The sequence below is a fragment of the Etheostoma spectabile genome, chromosome 12, assembly GCF_008692095.1.
Source record: "Etheostoma spectabile isolate EspeVRDwgs_2016 chromosome 12, UIUC_Espe_1.0, whole genome shotgun sequence".
Taxonomy (NCBI): domain Eukaryota; kingdom Metazoa; phylum Chordata; class Actinopteri; order Perciformes; family Percidae; genus Etheostoma; species Etheostoma spectabile.
Window position 1 is genome coordinate 10,983,309 of NC_045744.1, and position 23,511 is coordinate 11,006,819.

The 23,511-nt window shown below is 39.3% G+C and overlaps 1 protein-coding gene across 1 annotated transcript; it reads left to right on the forward strand.

Moving 5' to 3' along the window:
• The first annotated feature begins 750 nt into the window (after positions 1-750).
• Positions 751-22,104, forward strand: cables1 (Cdk5 and Abl enzyme substrate 1). The gene is given in 11 exon segments (XM_032531818.1): positions 751-1,537; positions 8,363-8,434; positions 8,587-8,679; positions 9,874-9,951; positions 14,941-15,011; positions 15,014-15,042; positions 15,553-15,735; positions 16,912-16,929; positions 18,906-19,012; positions 19,144-19,351; positions 20,758-22,104. Coding segments are annotated over 11 exon segments (1,557 nt in total). The 5' UTR covers positions 751-980; the 3' UTR covers positions 20,899-22,104.
• Positions 22,105-23,511: the final 1,407 nt, after the last annotated feature.

Sequence of the window (23,511 nt, forward strand, 5' to 3'; positions counted from 1 at the left end):
AAATAATATAAATAAACTTGTTGAGATTAACACAAACTGACACACAGATAACCAATAGAATCTTCAGCATGGGAGCACTGGTTGTTTCGGGGCTAATGAAGAAGCTGCCATGTGTATTCTGCTGCTTGCACTGAATGTGGTGGGATCATTGCAACACAGTAGGCCTACATAAGAGGGGTCAGCAGGAGTCAGTGTGGACCCAGGAACAATTTTTTGTTATCCCAGAGCCCCAGAACATTTCAATCCAACCACAGAAGGGAGTAACGTCACTTGCAGAATAGGGTAAATAACACACAATCCACAAGATGGCTTATTAATGGGGTTAAGGCAAAAAGCAACAACAAAAACAGCACGCGCAATGCATGTCAAGCAGACAGATGGCGCAATTGCTGCAGAGATCCTGACTTGTACAGTTCAGACAACGATATATTTTCTCAAAACAAACAGAGCTAGGCCACATTCTGTCCGTCCCATTGATCATTGTGCGGACCGTCTATGGTGCGGACAGAGAAAGCAGCGTGCAGCTCTTTCGCCATGCTTGAATGAGATTTTTAATGCAGAAACCTGCAAATGTTTTCTTGCCATGATGTTAAACATTTCTTGTAATGTGTTTTCCAAATTGATGGACAAAATGTAAATGTTGCTTACAGACTCATACTGTGCATATCAAACGGTTTTAAAGATACCTTGCTTAGTTTATGTAATTTGGGAATATCCTGTCAGAGAAGCTAGTGGTGGCTCCAACAGTCAGGAAAAGGTAGAAAAAACGCACATGTATTCCTGACAGCCCATTGGTCCAAATTTTCCCTGTGCTGCCACAATACTGCACACACGTGACCCCCTGTTTTCACCCAGTTAAACGCATGTACTTAAAAGACAGGCCACTGCAATTCACCAGCACAAGCACGATAAACACAACATAATTAATGTTAGCAAGGTAAGGTCGCTGCTGTGGGGACCAGGATCACTGGGAGCGGACCATGGCGGCTGCCACGAGCAGCAACACCTCCACAGCCACGCTACAGATCAGCCACTCCAGTATCGAGCAAACGCGGAAACGCATAGACCCGAGGAGGAGGCAAGCGGCGTTGTCTTTTCTCAGCAACATTTCTTTGGATGGGCGACCAGTGCAAGACGACCAAAACGAAGAGGATGACTCTCTTGAAGCTAGGACTAGACAGACCCTGGTTTCTCCGGAGCGCTCGGTGTACGGGGCTGCCGGAGCTGCAGCTGCGGCGGCAGCGACCACCGCCGCCCAGGCACTTGCTTTCGCAAAACAGGCTCTTCTCTCCGGCGGTCGGGCCAGTTTCGGGACGGGTCCCGCAGCTGCCCCGGTAGGTACAGACACGGAGGGCGACGCTTTTGTGCCCCCGACGTTCAGCTCGCCGTTCTCCGCGGTCCCAGCATCGACTAGAGGGAGGCTGCAGACGTACACTCAGGGAATCCTACCTGCCCCTTACTCCAGGCAAACCTCCCAGAACTACAGCCTGGAGGGCGTACAGATAGCCAACTCTGCGATAGAGCTGCAGAGATCAAGGTAATTGTGTTAACAACGGTGTTTGGGAACATGCAGTAGTGAGTAACGCTGATGTTAAAGGTGCAAGCTTGTCCGCAGGATCTGCAAAGTCAGGCCGTTACACTCTACGTTGATGGCATCTTAGCAAGCAAACAAATACATAACCATTTCCCCCTTCAAAAACAAATCAAAGGAGAAATGCATAGGAGCAGTAAGTCCCCATGCATGTTTTGGTACACTCACTTATCAATCCTGCAGACAGCTGTCAAGATGTAATTAGTTTTCAAAATCACGTTGCCTCCATTATTAGCTACAGTAAGATGTCACTGACAGACCCTCTGTTGCAGTTACTTCCTACCCACCATGCCTAGATAAGCAGCCAGGTTATTGTTTCATGTCTTAAATTTAAGTAGATTATCAGCGTTCTCTATGCACGTCACAATAATTTGGCACATCAGTGGGTAGGAAGTAACTGCAACAGGGTCTGTCAGTGACATCTTATTTTTAAGTTAATTAAGTTACTTCCTAAAGGAGGTAAACTTAATTACTTGCTTTTGTTTTGAACATCTTATTCACTGTTTTGTTTTCCTTACAACCACATAAACCAGGGTCCTGAATCATTGAACCTTTCCCTGCAGTTGTTTTTTTAATATATACTTTTTTTTCAACAGTTGGCTATTTTGGAAAGGTGCTTTTTGTTCTCCGCTACACAGTCTGCCTGGACACAAAAATACAAAAATTCAGCTGTTTTTTTATTCATTGCATGCAGGTGGTTGTAGTCTTAGGACTCACTGGTCTGCAATCTGCATAGGGACAGATATGTGCAGTACGATTGTAGGTCCTGCAGCTGTAACCTAGTTTCCTAGTTTTTTCTTTCCTGTGCTCATGCTCATTGGCAAGTGTCATTGGCAAGTGTCACCTACTGTCTCCATCTCCTCAGTGTGATGTTAACGTCCGGTAACTCGACACCCCTGTTCAACTTCATACAGCAAGGGCTTGCTGCTCTTTTATTTGCCCTCCCTGTCTACTTTACTTTCACACTGGAGGCACAAAGAGAGTTTGGACTGTCTAACCTCGCTGCAGGACTGCTGTCAGTAACAGTTGTCTCATGGTTCTCTCACTGTCATAACCTGCTGTCAAGTCCTCTGCTCTGCTTTTCATTCAGTGCCCCTCTCTTACTCAAATCCTCTCCTCCCTCTGGTGTCTGCCAGACTTCACAGGGAGTCCTGCTTCATGGCGAAACACTCAATAAGAATTTCTCCCCTTCCTGACCTCATGGAAATTGTACTGCAAAACAGCTTCCAAAAGTCTGGATCTGTACCTTTTTTGATAGTGAAAGAAGTGCATTAAAGAAGTTATATAATACTTATAACAAAAAACACTATTGACTATTTCAAAATGTGCGCTGTATTTTCTGCGATAACACTTGTCCATTACAACACCATTAACTGCAGCCATTTAGTAGCTTTTCAATAATGTCACAGAATCTTGCTCAGCAGATGGTGTTTGCTTAGTTGTCATGGAATAGCACATGTTTAAATTTCCATTTTCCTGGGCACTTTAAGGACCACCTGTTCATGTTTGCGTAAAAGTCGAGATTGAAAGTTCATTCTGGACCTTGGAAACAGCCGTTGAAGGAACAGTCTCACCACAACGTCCTTTTATTTGCTGCACTTGAGCACTTTTGATATATGTGGTTTTGAATTGCATTACAATGTATCTCACAACAGTTGTAAAATCCTGACTGTGCCCTCCTTTTGGAAATGTGTTTGGATGATGTCCACACAAAATGAATTCTAATGTTGAGAAATATGCAACCTGTTGATGGAGTGTGGTCATGTTCCACAGACAGCACAGACAGGCCAGCGCTCTGCACAGTGCCTGGTTTGTTTTCTAAGGGCAGCTGGTGGAAACGTGTCCAGAGGTCCCTGGCTGGGAGAGGCAGGATGCCCAGACTTTCTGAGAAGCAGCCTGGCTCACCACTCTGTATTTTTTGTTCTTCACTTCCTCTCCCATGGGCATCAGAGACACACACTCACCCCTTAGACTTTTGGCCTTCAGTCTTGCTCCCATTCAGGAAGTCACAGAGCCTCTGATCTGCTGCCAAAGTAGACTTTCTGAAGTTAAGGCTGCTTTAGACTATTCTTAATCAGAATCTAATGCATGAAAATGATGGATGATTTCATATTCAGCTTTCCTGCCATTCCTCAGCCTTCATCAATCATGAATCAGCACTCCAAGCGCTGCAGCTTTAAATATAGCATTCCTATTCTTACCATCTGGCCTTGTCTGCCTAAGGTGTTAACCTATCTTCATTTCATCCTTTAATTTAATGCCATCCCTTAAACATATCCAGGTCTTCTCACATCCTATTTCCGTTATGCTCCAATCACCATTAGGTACAGAATCATGCGCTTAACAGTATTATTTTTTTAGCATGAGACATCTGACACGAGAGGCTGTGGCTGGAAAACAAGCAGCACAAGTCATTTATAGTGGGCCTGTGGAGTTTTGTGTGATTGGGTCAAATACTTCTGGTTATGAGATTGGTTGTTGTTCGCTGAGGTCATGGTTGGCATAATGACAGGATTATAGAAGAATGCTTAATTTTCCTTCTCAGTGGCTGAGCTGTTAACAAACACTCACAAAAAAGCCCATAGGATTTGACGGTGAAACCCAACTTAAATGCACCACAAATTAACAAGGTGCAGCATGTGTTTTTCTTCATGCAGTTTCAAGTTGAACCCCAGAGTTAAATTTCCACATTATGACTTGTTCTGTATCTCACCCTGCAAAGCTAATATAACTTTGTTCATGTTCAACCTTTTTTGATTTTTAAAATCGGATGATACATGCCATTTGTACCCCCTGTGTGTTTTGGATCCCCATTTTATTTATTTATTTATCAGAATAACCCTTTTTTCTGTTTGCCTGGAATGTATTGTGTGAAGAAGCCCAGAGCATTACATTTATTTCCACTCAGCAACTCTCTGGCAAATTGAAAAACTATGTTCTCTGGCAAGCTGCCAACAGGGCGTACGTGTGAAACGGTTTAATCTCCACAAATAGACCACTTGAATTTTATGCGTCATTGCATGGCACTGCTGGAGAGGATTATCAATATCTTTTTGAAACATTTTCATTGCAAGAGGATGGCATTGTATTTGCAGAGATTGAGAGATACTAAGGCATGCTTGTTGTTCCTCCTTTGCCATGATTTATACTGAGGCTTCTTTGAAGCTTCTGACCAGGCCTTGTTAATGTCAAACAGACTAAGCTAGCCCTAGTTGGTAGGAGTTGTGTCTGAAGTAAGTGAGTGGCTTGGCCAGTGTTATTGTTTCCAGCATTTGTAGCAGCCTGGAAAACATATTTTGCATTCAAAAACACGTCCTGCTGCTGCTTTGCATCTGCAGTGCCTGGATCAAAGTTCTTACACTTCAGCTGTGTCCTCTTGAACTGGAAACATGCCCTTTGACCAACTGGTGAATGTTATTTGAAAATTAGTAACAATTCACTGAGATTTGGACTTGAAAAATTGTCAGTGTTACACAGAAATTGAGACCTATAGCTAACATACAGTGTTTGCAGAGATTAAGGACAGGTTTTGATTTTTCTGTCTGTCTTAATGCAATACACATGCCTCTATGTACATTTAAAACTATTGGTCACTTTAATCATTTATCCTGCCCATACTTAAATAGCTGTGAAGTGATTAGGCCTTCACTGTGAGAGTTGGGGCCAAATCTACTGCTGTACATTCTTCCTGTCCTTCGAAAATCCAGCTACAATTTACATGAGGCTTCGGCAATTAGAAGTTGGTGAAATCAAGCTTCCAAAGTTGCAAGCTTTTTACTGCAAAATCCCATCTGGGTGTTATTATCACTCCACTCCAGCTCTGCAAGGAAACGCTGTGCCGGATCACCCAAATGGGGGAATTGTTCTAAAAAGACAGTGACTTTGGAAGATACCCACTTGATTTGTCTATGTCTAGACTGCTAAAGCCTCACATTAGCATCAGCTGGGTTTACCATACATTTATGCTCTGAACGAGGACTGTGGATTTCTGTGGGCTTCACAAATAGTATGGACAGGAGGAATAATTATAGCAAACAATAACTCTTTCAATGTGCATATTAGTATATAGGTAATACATTAGGATAGAAAAAAATCCAAACCTATAAACCTGCATTAATTGACTTTTTTTGACCACTTGGTGCAAGCATCACAAGCTGTAAACACAACGCTGCCATTCTGTATTATCACCTTATGAAGGCAAACAGTTGCCTATTTACACATACAGACGCAGAGAAACATTAGCATTCATTTAGCTCGGTTTTGGTCTCCACCATCTCTTGAGATAAGTGTCTGGCTCTTTGGGTACTAAATGCTGCACTATATTCTCCAGCTAGATGCTAACTTTGTTTCTGTTGTTTTGTGCTGCGCTAGTAGCTCACAGTGGGTCTATCAGGGTTTTTAGTTTCTTTTTTGTTTTTCAAAACGGCTGCCTGCTGCATCAAATGAGAACAAAACAAAAAGTTGAAAAATCTAAAGCACTGTGTAGAGCTAAGGAGAATTTCAGTGTCTGAGGATAATTCTCAATGGGTTCCATACTACTGTACGAGTGACACCTCACATCTCACATCATTCTTTGAATCCATAATTCATGTAAAAGTATTGATTAATGATTAAATTGAGCCTTTAGCAAGAAACTCTTACTTTTATTCCGTTTTTGGATTATATTACAAAGATGAGGTGATTTTCACTTTCTTATTAGCTAAGACTGTTATGTTCCATGCCAAGGTCCCATTTCAGCTCTAAATACATCAAAATATGGAGTCATGACACCATGCTCACCACCGCGCTGCGTCACAGAGAGATACCGCAGGTCTTTCCGGCCTCCTGCTGTCAGACTCTACAATCAGCACTGCTCCCAGTAGACCTCATGGACAAAACACACTCACCAGGTCTGATAAAACGTGCAACAAAACATGTGACTATGCAATTACTGTAAATACATTTTTCTTTTTAATATTTACTCTCTTTAATCATATTAATTAGTGTGTGTTAACCTGTGTCTTTTACTTTTCCTCTTATCCATGACTGCTGTAACAGTGTGAATTTCCCCATTGTGGGATTAACAAAGAATTTTGAATGGAAATGTTTTTTTATGACCTACATTTTTCTAAAAGATTCATTGAACATTAAGTAGTTTTAGGAATGAAATGAGGCTCCATCACAAGAAAGCCAGAAGCCTTGTCCTCTCTCGTGCAGAGGTCAAGCCCTTTCATTACAACCATATCACCTGCCCATTGTTCAGTTCATTTAGACTAAAACATGTACTGTTCATGGTCTTTATCAGAGCTTAATGTTCTTCCTTCCAGTTTATGATCATTAGGGTCATAATACACAGTGCAGAAGGTTAGCCAGTATAATGGCTCTAGGTTTCTTGTCACTCCAACAGTCTGTCTCCTCATGTAATCACTTATCTCGGCCCCGTCTCCGCCGCAATACACTGTTCACTCAGCCTGTGTTGGTTTAAACTCTGGGAGATCCTCAAGGACAGAGTCATTCTTTGTTAATTTGTCCTCATGCTCTGTCATTTATTAACCAGCCATTCTGCTTTACGCTCCGCTGTCTCACCCTTTGGCTGAAATTTTCGGTAAAGAGGCAAGTGTCATCAGCTTGGAATATACATACAGCATTACAAAACTTGGAAGAATTGGATAGTCCAAGAATATATACAGGATGCATGGTTTGAACTGTCATTTATTTGCACACTTACTTGGCTTTGCCAACTCTGCTGCAGCTTTATTTAGCCTTTGATGACAGATAGACCCCCTTTGGAAGAATGTGTTATTTTACCACTAATGTGTTAATTTCTACTAGTCTTAAATGTGTGCCACTTTGTGATGTTGACTAATGAGTTTGATTATGTTGTTAATTGTGGTTCTAAACATGCAATTACAACCTAATTTTGGAACCGCTCAGGCATACTTAGCTATCACATGTGGGTGTGTTTCTTAAATTGGCAGCTGATCATATGAAAGGCATCCAGCAGAATTAACCTCTTGAGTAGTAGTGCAACTAAAGTGTGAAATAAAAGCCATCTGGGACAAAATGTGTTACACAAAGTGCTTGCCGAGCACGCTTGTTGTCCTTTAACGGCTCTAATCCTGGAAAATTCTCTGTGATCTATGCAAGATTGAGGAGTGATCCTTGTCCATGCAGGCACACAGTGGTGTTGATGGATTGATGGAGGCAGTTTTACATATGTTGGTAAATTTAAAAAAGCAACAATGGGTTATATATGTCTCAAGTCCTAAAATATTAAGTTATCAAAAAGGTATTGTACTGAAACTTCACTGGAAAATGATTGATAGGTATCTCCCACACTATTCAGTTTCTCAGTAGTTGTGTACAGAACAGTGAGGTAGATAGTGGCTTTACCCACTTATTGACTCGTTACACAAATGGAGATTTTGGTTGAAATGCCCTGCATTGTCTGTGAATGCTGATACCTTGGTTTTATTGTAAAAGCTAGAACTGACCTCAATTTGTCAGGAAATTGATTGATTTTCAGTGCCCACTTGCAAATTAAGGTATTGCTGTGCTGGGGTATTGACTTTGATTATTGTTCTGCCTTTTAATCAAATTGCATTGCAGGGCTGTGTGCCCATGTGTTTGGTAAATAGAAAGATCAAAATGAGGACTATTATCATTATTTTGCTGTAGGTCATTCTTTTATTAGCTGTTTTGCATAAGAACAATTGGTCCTGTGTTTAGTGTGTTGATGTCTTTTCGTATCCAACTTCAAACTCTCTGTGCGTCTTCTGTTTGTCTTTCCAGACGAAGACTCATCTCTCAGCGCTCTTCGCTTGAAACACTAGAGGACATTGAGGAGAATGCTCCTCTCCGCAGGTAGTAAACTGCACAGAAATACCATTCACATTGTCTGCTAAAGTATTTTGTTTTTAACCTAAGATATTCCAATCACTGTTTGTATCTTGGACTGGGACAGTTTCTCTGTTTTTTGAGGTATTGATGTTTATTGTTTGTTTTTTACATTTTAGATGCCGAACCTTATCGGGTTCACCCCGACCAAAGAGCTTCAAGAAGATCCACTTCATAAAGAACTTGAGGCAACATGATATGCGCAATGGAAGGTATGAAGGCAAACATCGCCATCCATTAGTCAATACAAGTCCTCAGTGTATAATGGCAGGCTGCCCCAGTCAATGAACTGCAGTGTAGATGTTTCTCACATTACAAGCCACACCGTAGGCAAGCAGGCCAGGCCCTTTCACTGCATGTCATTTTGAATTATAAATGAAATGTAATCAATTGACAATCCCGTCCATTCACACAGAGTATAATCTGATTTAATTTAATTTTGACCTTTTTTGATCATTGTTTACATGTTTGGAAGCAAGCTATGAAATCACTAATAAAGCTAAATCACATACAATTGTGTCACAGTTTACGTAAGCATGTATGCAGAATACAAATCCATACATATAAAACATTTGGCACAGTGGTGTTGATTTTTGAAAAGATGGTTGTTTAATCTAGGCCAGGAGACCCAAGAGTGTTTATTGCTCTGGTGATTTCTATCATTATCAATATCACATTCTTTGGATGTTAAATCTAATTCAGGTAACTGCTGTGAGTCTCGTTCTGGTGCTTTCTGAAAAAATATTTTTTCTGCTGAATTGGTTGTTTTTTGTTTGTTTTTTAAAGTGTAGACTGTTAGTACAGTATCTCTTGTTTAGTAAACCCGTGTACAATCTTGATAATGCCTGTTAAATTAGGTCTCCTGATAGGTAGAGTTGTTTTTCTTCAGCTGATGTTGGAACAACTGTTAGCTGGATTTTCCACACTATTGAGAACTGCCTGTTGATTAACTGATGCTGAAACATGTCATGACTCACCGTGTTGTTTGTGTCCTGATGTTGATTTTGACCTAGTAGTAAGATTCATAATGAATCTGAGTTGCAGCTATGGCTTTGAGATTGTTGTAGTGTTACCCAAAGTCAGAGCCTTTCGGCCCTGTGTGCTGCTGACATCTGGTCACAACACATCTGATTGGATATGTACGTTTACAGTTAAGTACAGGGCAATTTTGTATAAGAAATATCATGTTAATTGACGTTAACTTATGACAAAAATGCATCATTGTTGCCCCCAAACCACTTTATACATGCTACATGTCCTACCACAACAAAACAACACAAACACATGTTGAAGTTTCACCTCATTCTCTTCACTCTTATTTTTGCTGCACACTCTCTCCAACTTTAACATGTGGATCTTGTCAGATAGATATTGATTAGCTTGTTTACCATTTTTTGTTTTTATAGGATAGTCCTTATCAGTGGCAGAAGATCCTTCTATAGTGTATTTTCTGTCCTGCCCTATCGAGATTGTAGCCAAGCAGGGTATGTATCCTACAGCATGCCAAACTTTGTAACCTCCTCCAGCCTGTGCTCCCTCTTTCCTTTTGTTTTCTCATCCCTCTTTTTCTGTGGATGTCCTCTTCTCTGACTGGTGCATACATTTCTATGGGTTGGTTTTGGTGGTTCCTTTTTTACCTTTTAAGGTTTGATAAAAAAACAGTGGGCTGAAATGGGCTTTTTTTGTCTGTTGCAACTGTCGCTGGCTGTGCTGTTTAGCATTTAATACTTACCTTTCCCGGGGTTCCTGTTCTTTTCAGATTTGGAACTTTAACTCTTAAATTATTTTCATGTGTTCATCCACTGGTCTAATTATTCGCAATGCTGTCAGATCGAAGTTTCTTCTGCCTGCCCTGCAGACAGTCATGACAGCTTATAATTACCACTTTTGCTTCATCTTTGCCTTGTTTTAGGGTTTTACATTTCTTGGTGCTAGAACAGAAGATTTGTGTGGCTTATATGTAGACAATGCTTGTTTCCATTTTTTTTTTTTTTTTTTTTTTTTTAAGCAATGCTAGGCTCTATGTAATTGGAACCCACCTGGCTTGCATGTGGATAGCTCTGGAACAACCTTGTTTCTGACTCCCACCACTCACATGACAACGGTGTGTTTTGGAGGAAGTGAAAGAGAAAGGGGACAGATAAACGCCAGAGAATACAATGCACAGAAAGAAAAGCTTCACAACGGGGCTTAGTGAAGCGCATAGAAAGCTCAATTCGTTTGTGGAATTTCCAAAGCCAGCCAATCAGTGCAAGGTCAAGGGTTAATAAACCCCCAGGGCTATCCAATATACACATTTGACTGCTCATTGCTGCTTGACAGTTTACTGACTTTTGCTGGCTCAGTCAAGTCTTGTCACTGCAAAACATTTTATTAGAAGACTGGGCCCAAACAGATGATTGCATGTAGTGTCTTTCCTCTGTCTCTCGTCTTTATTCTCACTATGATTACCTCCCCATGAAAAAAAAATTGCAACATTTTGCACAACAATGCAATGTATGTATGGTCCTTCTAACTAAAGGGAACATAATATGGGAACACTTTTCCTACAGTTACAGCAGTAACTAATTAAATTCAAAGGACAAATGGTTTGACATTTTTAGGAAATCCACTTATATGAAAACATAGACACCACTCTTATACCAGTCTATATGAGGGACTATTTTTTGGACATACGTATAGGTCTGGGACGATTACCGCATTACCGCAGTCACTTGCCAATACCGCTGCAATGACCTCATCACCACATAAAAGGCAAACCTTTTTTTTTTTACTTTATGAACAATTAAGCTTTCTGAACTTTCTTCTGGAATAGATCAACGGAGAGGAGAGAAAGCAGAGTGGCCGTAAATGACAGCAAAACACAGTAAAGACTCTCACATTGAGCTGAAATTGAAACACTGTGCCACTTAACACAATTCACTCTACCGGCAGTATCGACAACAGATAAAGCCACTGTGTCTTGAGAAGCTCAAGCTTGTTGTTTTATTGTTCACTTTTAATTTTACATCATCTTTGCTATCGCTTCTTCCTCTCGCTTTTCCTCACAGGGCACTCATATGCTACTCTCCGCACCGCTCGCTCTCCTTGCGCGACCACACGGGCAAAGGCACCCTGCCATTCTCTCTAAGTAGGTTGCAGTATACCGCACTACCGTGGGAATTCCTTGCGTTTTCCAGCGGTAAGAAAAAATCCATACCGCCACAGCCTTATGTACTATGACGTCACTATGACGACAAGGTTACTCCTTCCAACAAACAAAATAGTCCTGCACATTACACTCCACAAAATCACTTTACACATTGTTTAAACAAGATGTAATGTGTTAGTTAGTGAGCTACAGAATTCAGACACTGTTTCCACCTGCTTCGAGGATTTACGCTAAACTAAGCTAACAGGCTGCTGGCTCCAGCTTCATATTTTTCTTTCTGACATTTGAGTAGTATCAATCTTTTTGGAAAGAAAGCAAATAGCCACGTTTCTCAAAAACGTCAAACCATTTCTCTAAAGGAATGAAAACGTTAAACTATGCTGGCTAAAAAATGGGCATCTGTTTACGCGGCGTCAATGTCTCGTGACATCTAGATGGTTCTGATTCAAACCCTGCTAGGGACGACATGCTTTTCTGTATGGACTTTGCATGCGCTCCCTGTGTTGGCATGGTTTTCCCCATTTACTACAGTTTTGCTGACCCTAAAATACATGCATGTTAGGTAATGCTCCTGGAATTGGAGTTTAGTCGAAGTTGTCCTCTGGGGTAAAAGGTTAAAGGGTTCAAATGCAGATGATTACATTTCTCAAAGGGATAATAAAGTATAATTTACTGATGCTCATAAGTTTAGTGTAATTGGTGAAGTTTGGACAAGGCTGCGGAAGAATATTATTACAAGCCAGTCAAGCCAACTTAAACTGTTTGTGAGCTGTTAAGTATTTGGTAGTAAAGTGACTGGCAAGAGTCACGGATCTTTTAGTCATGTTCATATATATGCTTTTTACGCTTAATGCTAGATTTAGAAACATTTGGCAGGGCATGATGAGCACTGAGACTATAGATTTATAACCCTACTAACATGCAGATGTTTGAAGCCCATGATTCCTATCCATGCATGTTGCTAAGCAATGTCAGCTTTTTGTGTCAGCAGACTGAAGCGCAACAATTTATTTTCTAGATTGCTTATTAGAAAATCTCTTTTCCAAGAAAGGATTCAGTCTCATTTGTTTCCCCCTTTTTATTTAATCTTTACTTTTCTGTGAGACGTCTGCTGCCTGGGGATCTCAATGCTCCGTCAATATTGTGTCCTGACATGCCGGTCTGCCAACATAACACAGTTTTCAATATAACAGATTGGCCATGCATGTCATCAAAACACTGGGAGAGTCATGCAAAGGCCCACTGTGTAATTTCTCTGGGCACATTTTAAAGAGAGTGCGACCGAGCTAGGGAAGATAAGGGAGGAGTAGAAAAACAAGACAGTGTTACGATTTAATGTCTGCTGACTCAGGTAAGAAATTAAGCTAAAATAAGGCTGAAGTTAACATTACACTGGTTGATATATATCTTTCTTTTGTCTTGTTTCGACAAGAAAGCAAGTCCAAGAGACATTTTAGAACTTGAAAACATCTCCGTCTGTAGTTTGGCAATATTATTGCAATGCCTGTTTAAAACCTGCCCATTCAAAATGTGCCTGTTGGAACAGGCCGATTGCTTGGCCTTCTGTATTGCTGCTTGCAGCTTTCTCCAGAACCATTACCCCCAAATAACTTACAGAAGGCTCTCATAGCATTTAATAATTTAACTCAGCCATATAAGATTACTAATGACTTCCTTTGTACTTCTACTTTAGAGTAAAATTGTATTTATCTGACAGAAAGGTTACCAATTATGATTTTACTGACACAGTATCACAATTAAAATACAATGGTTTATTGTTTATTCACTACTATCCAGCATTATATTAAAGTTGAAAGCTCCACCTTGAACAGACGCTCATTAAATTTAAGCAGCATGCATTGTGCGGATAATGCTTTTCTTTTCACTTTAAGTAGGCTAAAAATTTAAATGCAGGAATTGTCTAAGGCGATTTTACCATATGGATAGGTAGGCGATTTCCTGGGGTCCCACGAAATTGAGCAGTGTGATTTTATTTATTAATAAAACACAACCAGTGACACCTGACAATTAGGCGCAGATTAGCTGCTGCTCATCAAGAGATTTGGCGTGTCACCTATTTTTTTCCGCGTATAGTTACCCATCCATATTAGTAGCCACACTGCCAAACAGCAGGGCATACTCACTCACTCACTCACTCACTCACAAACTCACTCGCAGTTAGTGTATTTTAGTGTTTAGTTTGCTGCTATGATTGATATTGTGGTTTTAATCATACTTTTCTCAACACTATTCTTATATATTTCTCTTCAATGCAATGTCATTCTGATTAAATTTTGCGTGTGATTTCCCCAGTCTATTGTTTAATTTCAGCAGCAGACATTAAATACAAAAATATTTGGCCAGTCAAGGGAATGGAGTTAAAAGTAGCTGTAGGAAAGTTTATATGTATGTATGTATGTATGTATGTATGTATGTATGTATGTATGTATGTATGTATGTATGTATGTATGTATGTATGATGTAGTATGTATGTATGTATGTATGTATGTATGTATGTATGTATGTATGTATGTATGTATGTATGTATGTATGTATGTATGTATGTATTGTATGTATGTATGTATGTATGTATGTATGTATGTATGTATGTATGTATGTATGTATGTATGTATGTATGTATGTATGTATGTATGTATGTATGTATGTGTATGTATGTATGTATGTATGTATGTATGTATGTATGTGTATGTATGTATGTATGTATGTATGTATGATGTATGTATGTATGTATGTATGTATGTATGTATGTATGTATGTATGTATGTATGTATGTGTATGTATGTATGTATGTATGTATGTATGTATGTATGTATGTATGTATGTATGTATGTATGTATGTATGTATGTATGTATGTATGTATGTATGTATGTATGTATGTATGTATGTATGTATGTATGTATGTATGTATGTTGTATGTATGTATGTATGTATGTATGTATGTATGTAGTATGTATGTATGTATGTATGTATGTATGTATGTATGTATGTATGTATGGTATGTATGTATGTATGTATGTATGTATGTATGATGTATGTATGTATGTAGTATGTATGTATGTATGTATGTATGTATGTATGTATGTATGTATGTATGTATGTATGTATGTATGTATGTATGTATGTATAGTATGTATGTATGTATGTAGTATGTATGTATGTATGTATGTATTGTATGTATGTGTATGTATTATTTGTATGTATGTATGTATGTATGTAGTGTATTAGTATGATGTAGTATGTAGTTGTATGTATGTGATGTATGTTGTAGAGTGAAGCTCCTAAAGCTGTTGTGCTTATTAGGGATGTCAAGCCTGAGGAGAGGGCGTCAGCGGGCACCTCAGGAGGCGTCAGTGCCAAGGAGATGGATCGGGCTGGAGGGTGGAGTTAGGAGCTGATGGAAAGGTACAATGCCAGCAGAAATATGCTGTGTGAAGTTTAATCATCTATCATTATTGACAACAAATAAATATAAGTCCGTACTTTCTACTTAATGTAACTTTTCAAAAAAAGACCAGTGAAAAACAAAATGAAATGAGAAACATAGTAAATCACCACAACTTTTAGCATATTTAAAGCAGGTAATATGCTTTTTTTCAAAGCAGCATTTTGACATGTAGCACGAAACCCCAGGTGTAATTACATTACATTGCATTACATCACATTATGCATTCCATTTAGGCAAGTCAGTTCCAGGCTCCTGTTATTGTGTGTACTGGCTTAGTAGTATAATATACTGGGACACTTAATGAAACAGACCACGCTAAGTGCTGTTGGTACCACCTGGGGATTTTCCTGCATTGACAAAATGCTTCTGTGAAAAATAGATATTATACCTGTTCACCCTGTTAGATTATAGGAGTGAAAACTTAGTTAGGCCTTTGTGAAACATTACAACCACACCTGTGTCTGCAGACGGTGTCTTACACCCAGTTCCTGTTTCCCACCAACGCGCTTGGTGGTCGAAGGAACACCATCGACTCCACTTCATCCTTCTCTCAGTCTCGTTACGCCAGCCATAGAAGCCTCAGTTTGGGCCGAGCCAACAGCAACCAGAGCAGCATGGACACAGGTCAGTCAGCTGCCAACAAGTACTTACCTTAATCATTATGAATGTTGTGTATACCTCACCCTAATTTTTTTTCCTCCATTATCCAGTGTATTTTAATTGGAAAAGTGCAAGTGCAAAGGTTAACTTGCCTGTGCGTAACCTCGATCTGGTGCGAGTGCTGGAAAGAGTTCATTTTTGGGTGAGAAGTACCGCTAGTCGACCACCATCTGCCCGAACCCCATCCTTCAAACACAACAAAGTCCTCATTCACCCTTCTGTGAGCAAAGGAATAGTGTCTACAAATTTCAAACCAACCACCTCTTACCGAAACCACAATACACTGCAACCTTTTTTAACCAATGGTAAGTTGTTGTACTTTTGCTGAAACAGTCCCCCCACATCACTAGAACATGTAACACTACACGGCAAAGCCTCTCCAATGGTTATTTTTGGTTCCCTTTTTGCTGTTCTAAAAAGACAAAAAAAAGATTGTTTCAACTGGTTTCTTTCAGAAGGTTCCCTGATTTTATCAGCTTTTGTGGACAGAAGTTTTGAATAGTACATACTTTATCACAGTATAGTGGGCAGTAGCTATTAAGCTATATTATTAGCTTCACCAAAGCAACACTTTGTGTTGTGTTTGTACCTCAGCACTAATCACTCTTGTACCTTGTACTACTTTTCTGGAAAAGAACGGATGTTTTATTGTGGTGGGAAGAGGGGAAAGAAAGCCTGACTAGACTCCAACCTCATTCTTTCCTGGGCTCTATTTTTGTTACAGAGACCGGCTGAATACACAACAAGGACTGCCAAAGTTGAAATGTTAAGTCAAGGCCAGGCTATGTGTTTTGTTTTTTTCTTCTCTTCCTCCAATTACAAAACCCAGAGTCTAACAACAATGGCTATTGTGTTTACTACAGGAATAGAACGAGTAAATTCTCGATAGTTTTCTATACTCTGCATTCAATTGAGAAAACTTGTATGACCAAAAATATGAAGCATGGAAAAACCTCACTAAAGTCTTTTTAAATCTGGTAAAAAAAAAAAAATGGAGTGACGTGTTGATTTGTGTAATAGTATCCTCACGTTAAAAACATAATAATGTAGTCACATAAGTTAGCGTGAGACATGGTCACAGTAGAGTCTATTTTCTGTCATGCAAAGTCAGTGCTGTTGTCAGTGCAGCTTTATGTTCATTTCTCGGGGCTACAACCATCGATTAGCATTCGTTCTCCTTCATGGTTCATAATCAGTAGCGTGGTGTTCAGGGTGAATGCCATTATTCACACTCCGTGCATTGCCTGTAATGCCATACATGTATATCGAGAGTTGTCCTTATATTTTTAGCACCACTGCAGTGTGTGTCACTTGTAGTCAGTGGGCCCTTCATTATAGGATTTCTTCTTCTTTTTTTACAACTTTAATGTTATTTTTGAAGGTTTTGCATAATATATTAGCTAGAAAAACCCTATATTTACCATAGTATAGGAGCAACAATTAATTTTATTGTTGACTAATCTGCAGATTATCTTAGTTAATCGTTTTGTCTATGAAATGTCAAAAAATAATGAAAAATGCCTAATATAATTTTCTAGATCCCAGTGTGATGTCTTCAAATAGCTTTGAACAACAGTTAAAAACCCAAAGGTGTTTTATGTACTGCCAAATGGGGCAAAGCAGCAAATTCTCATATTTTTAAAACTAGAATCAACGATTGTTTGGCACCTTTGCTTGAAAAATGACTGAAATGATAAATTGATTTGCCGGTTAACTTTCTTGTAATCTTTTCAGCTCTACGCCAAAGTAATTGCTCAGATCTGAGAATACAGCGACAGTGCTACAGCAAAGTCTGACTGGGAAAGAAACACCAAGGGACAGATGATCAGATAGTTTGTAAACAATACTAATTATTTCTTTTAAATGATATTATCATTTCTGTGGTGTATTTTCAGTGAAATAAGCACAAATAACGTGTTTTAGGTAATCTGGCTAAAGTGTTGGAGGTCAAACTGAAAGTGAAAGCAGCCAAAATGTGGGTAATAATCCTGCTTTCACAGCTACAGCAAGCATGGTACTGTAGATCAAAGTTTAACCAAGACGTTGGTAAGGGGTATTTACAACGGACATTTTCGGGAATTATTTTACAGTTAAGGTAATACTGCTTGTTTCTTGCCCTGCCTGACTTCTTTTAAGCACTGTTGTCCTGTTCCAGGATCTTAGGACTTAAATTGGTAAATGCTGGCGAATGTTATTACTGAGAGGAATGACAGCCAAGTTGACAGAAATAAGACCCACGTTAGAATAAATTATAAGTATCCTGCACATCTAGCAGTTAAGATTGGTTTTGCCTTTAACACATCTTAAATTCGAGCTGAGGATTTAGCAAGTGCTAGAAATCTTTGCCTTACTGTGGTCATTATGCCGTCTTAATGTGACTCAACCACCTGGCACTCAAAGCATGTTATAACAAGCACTAAGGGCTGTTTATTAAAAGCCTGGTGAAGGTATGGAAAGCTCTGTCAGCAATAAAGTATGTTCTTCTTCCTCTAGGTTTATTGAGAAAAAAGATGGCAACAATCTATCTTTTTCTTATCCTCAACAAATCCTATGAAAAGACCAAAAGAAAACAATGTCTTTGTCCACTGTGTGACAAGCCCATAAAGCTCAGTTATTTTCTAGAACAGTTGGGCACTGTAGATCTTAGAAAAAAATTTCCTCAAACAGAAGTAAATAACTATTTTGCTGAGGACTATTTTCAGAAGAGTATTGATACACATTTGGTGTGCTAATGAGTATTTACAGCGGCATAATGGTTACGTGGCATTGACTCAAAGTAAACCACAATGCCCATTTTCATTGTAAGGAAGAAACGTGTCACCCAAAGAAACTGTGGCTCATTGGTGTTTTTAATAGTGTTTGGACAACAATGGCGCTCTATGGCAAAGAAGAATAAGCTACATCAGGCTATGGATACACACAGTAGGTGTGTGTTAGTGGTATCAATTCTTTGTTGGTTCTGGTCTTTTTATGGGATTCTTTTTGACAATAAAAAAGATAAAGAATATCACCAGACTTTAAGTGACATGAATAACACCAGGTCTCTGGAAAGCCTCATTGTGAGACGCTGGAATCCAACACTAGTGTGTGATGTTCCAGTCACTCTACCCAGGGCTGCAAGTGTGGTCATTTTGACACCACCTTTGGTTTTCCTTTTCAGACTACGGTCATTGAATACGTCAAACCCTCTGACCTCAAGAAGGACATGAACGAAACTTTCAAGGAGAAATTCCCCCACATAAGGCTTACACTCAGCAAGATTAGAAGGTAAAACAGACAAAAGTGTATAGAATGTGTCATATTAAGCAAGTTAAGTGTTAAAACTTTACCATGTTTAATTAAGATTGACTTATTTATTTCTCCCTTTCTTAATTCCATGCTGTTTTGCCTCCCTGCAGCTTGAAAAGGGAGATAAAAAAGTTGGCCCTAGATGAATGTGGTTACGAGGAGCCAACAGTGGCCATGGCATTCGTCTACTTTGAAAAACTTGTGCTTCAAGGCAAACTAAACAAGCAGAATCGTAAACTCTGCGCTGGAGCTTGTGTCCTGCTGGCGGCCAAGATCGGTGGCGATCTCAAGAAACACGAGGTCAAGCTCCTGATAGACGTGAGTGTCCTGACTCACACTTCCAAAAATCCTAACTCTATGCCTGGATCCTACTTTGATTATGATGTGTGTTGTGCCAGATTAAAGGGTCAATTCACTCAATTTAAAGTCAACAAATCAGACATAGTGAAAACGGTTAGCAGTGAAGTCTGTATATTAGGCTAGCTAAGAAGTCTACCCAGAAAGATTTTTTTTTTTTCTTCCCCAAAAGTAAATTTTCTGCGTTTTGAGCGCCACAGACAAAATTTCACTGGGTTTGGCAGCAGACGTCTCAACAGCAGATGAATCAAGATACAACCAAAACTATTAGCATGACTAGATAACACTAGGGGTAAGAGAAGTGACCATTTAAATATCAGGTCTCAACACTCAAGTATAAGATTTAGCTGAAATTGCTTTGCACAAAAAAACAATATTAAGGAAATAGAAAAGAGGGCAGCGGCAAGTATTCTAAAGCTGTCTGAGGAATAATGTTAACCTAACCTTAAAATCCCATGAAAGCTGATTAGTCAGTTCCTGATTTTAGGTAAGTACTACATCTGATGTTGCTTGTTGAGTGGTTTCTAATTCCCATAAATGGCAGGCTGCATTATTTAGTCTTGAGTCTGAACAGCTCTGGAACTCTACTGTCTGATATGTGCTACCATCATCATCATTGATAGATCCTTACCTTTTAATTGGAATCTAGTGAATTTGCATTGCACTCATAAATGTGGGGTGTTGTGTTGTGTTTTGCTTCAAGTCTGCTTCCCCAGCATCACTGCCGTGTTGTCCGAATTGTTGCCACACCCAACGGTGATGTCACTGAGTCTGCAGTGAAGTGAGAACCACTGGAGGCCAGATAAAAATCTGACTTTCAGTGTGTGTTTGATGCACCAGATGTTCCGATATCCAAAGTTTTAGTTTCTAATAGGGGCCAAGTTCCAAAAATGCGGGCTCCTAAAATTCCTATAATGCCGAGCTCTGAGCTAACTCTGATGACAACATGGGGCTTATTTTGACTTTAGAAAGCTTTTTCTAGAGCACGAAAGATATTATAAATCTTTTTTTCGTCTTCTTTTTTTCACATGCTGAGTAGTACTTGTTTTGTAACCTCCACCCTTTGACCTAATGATTTCTGCAGAACTGGCAAACAACACATTTAGTATCATATCGTTTATCCTGCCTATCTAATTCTATCATTTCATCTCTGCTCCCATTTTGTAGTTGGCTTGTAGAGTATGGTGATTGCATCAACAGTAGGTTTGTCGACAGTCCAAACAAGAGGCATCTCCTCTTGTCCAAATCGCCTGTGCCAGTCCTCATGAAATTCTGGTTAAAAATAAGTGGGGGTGTAGTAAGAGGCATTTGGGAATACAGCATCGCTCGTATCTATTATTTAATCTTAACTCTCTTTTTTTCTGCAGAAACTGGAGGAGAGGTTCAGGGTGAACCGCAGAGAGCTGATAGCATTCGAGTTCCCGGTGCTGGTGGCGTTAGAGTTCAACCTGCACCTGCCAGAACACGAGATCATGCCCCACTACAGACGCCTGCTGCAGACCTCCTAGCATTAGTGACCCATCAGGAGGACGACCACCAGGTTCTCCTTCTGATCCTCTGCTTCCCACCGTATCCATCCTCACTAAACAACAGCCGACAACACTCTCCTTCTCAGAGACCTGAAATCAGCCAAAGGGACACATTTCTAAAACTTTCTACTATTGTTTGACTGTAAAAAAGGGTTCAACCGTCAAACAAGTTGTTTTTCTAGTTTGCATGTGTACACGTCTTCATCTTCACTTTGTGTATTTTTAAAGCTCTCTTGTTGATTAAGAGAGCTTTTTATTTTTATCTGATGGTGAACTTTTCCTCTCAGTTAAGGCAACCAATGATTGTAACATTGTTTAACATCTCTTTTCATTAATCTCCACCTTGTAAACTCTGGTGTGATTGGTTGCCTCCTGATCTGCATAAAATTGAAACAAAAGCCTTTTAAGTGGCTGGTTTTGGCTGGACTTCTTCAGAGTGACTCATCTTTTTGCAAGTCATTACCTTAAAAGTTCACTTTTGAATATTGGGAGACATAGGGGGAAGGCAGGCATTGTTTTTAGAGTTTTTATAAGATTTGGATTTGTTCATAAACACCACACATAAGTCATTTGAATGGACCTTTTGAATTGTTTTTTTTTTTCTCTTATGGTTTACTCACAATTTTCTAGCCAAAACTATCCACATGAAATGTAATGATTGTTTGCATACAGGTATGTGCAGACAAGATGGGACCTTCTGTTTTCACTGAAATATTCCATTCCTTTTTTTTTTTTTTTTACCATATGCTTGCTATGGACTTACAGAGACAAGGCCCACTTTTATCAGTGTTGAATTTCCTGTGCTCTATGTTAGAGTGTATTGCTAGCACATTTACCGTGCTATCAGGAAGGTAGGAGGTTTTGATAAGATGTTCATGAGTGTAAAAATGCCATTAAACTGGGTCAGGATTAGCAGCAGGGTGCTCTAGTGTCTAAAATGTCATGGGCTAAGACCCTGTGCCAGTAACTATTCTTCCTGCTTCAAGTGTCCTTGAGCAAGGCACTGAGGTCCTTCAGGTTTCAGGGACACTTTAGCTGACCTGACCCCTGACCTCTCTGAGGAGGAGTAACTGTAAACAAGATCCAAACAGAGATGAATGACGGATCAAACATTTGCATATAACTAACTATCGGCATTTGTTGATTTGAAATCTAAGTTGTTAATAAAAGATGAATGTGAACAATAAAAAAAAGTATTGTTACATTAATTTGGCATGTACAACTTGATTTTCTTTTTTTATCACCTTGAAAATTGTCTCACACAATACCAGAGGATTGAGGAAAAAATGTGTTTAATGCTACTCCAAGTGTTGATGGTATTTGAGCTGAAATGATTTTTCAGCATTTTCATTGATTACAAATTGTAATGAAAAAAAGCATGGATTATGCTGATTTAAGGTGAAACAGCACTGCGCTTATTTCTGTTTGCAAGCCTAAAGATTTGGCTCTGAGATGCACACTAAAGACTCATGGGCAACACTTATTACCTGTGTATATTGTAAATAAATTGCTTCGCTTGTTCAATCAAAACAAGACTCTGAATGTTTTTGAATCTAGTGTGTATTAAGTGAACAGAAAGTGTACTTTTTGCTTTAATTCCCCTTGCCCCACCCATTAACTTTGTATACAGCCTCTAAAATTCACCTTGCATTCTGTGTGAACACAGTTAAATCTCCTTAAAAATTCAAATCAAAATCTGAAGTGCTTCAAATCAGAGTGCTTTTGAAATGCTTCACTAAACACCAGGTTGAGAAGCAGGTGGAAGGTTTAAAGGTCCCGTGACATGGTGCTCCGGATAATTTCGTACCACTGATCCACTGTGCCACCAAAGAATTTATGTTGAATCAGTATTAGAATAACAAACAATTCTTACTTTTTATACACATTTATACATCAAAACGCAGATACACTTGTCTACTTTCAACCAATGTGCTGATTTAAAGGTCCAATGACACTGGGTTTTTTGGATGCTTTTGTACATTAGTGGTCCCCTAACACCATATCTGAAGTCTCTTTCCCAAAATCTAGCCCCTCATAAGGGGAAAGATTCCAGACCAACCCATCTGAGCTTTCATTTTCTCAAGGAAGAGTAGGCTACCCAGGGTTCGTTTTACACTTATATCGCATATAAATGTTAAAAAAAAAATGTTTTCATGCCATGGAACCTTTAACCCTGTGTTGGCTTCCCGTCAACCATGAAACACTATTATTGTGTTTTCAACATTTCTGTCACTTCTTCAATGTTGTGGGTGCTTTTTTTGATGTTTTTTCCAAAGTTATTTGATATTTCTAATGTTGACATTTTCAGCGCTTATTTGGAAGACCCATTTTTTGTGATAAAAAAACTGAAAACGGGTCAAGCTTGACCCGAGGACAACATTAGGGTTAAGAAATAACTCACAGAGCCTCCAAAGGAAGAGCTTCAAGCGTTGCTTTACTGACAGCCCTTCTTAAACATCCTCAACATTTCTGGACAAAAGCACAGAGTACCAGTTTTTCAATGGGAAGTTTTTTAGGGCTCTTTTGGTTCATCTCAGATAGATATACTATACTATGACTTTAAAAAAATTTTGACATACCATAATATGTTGT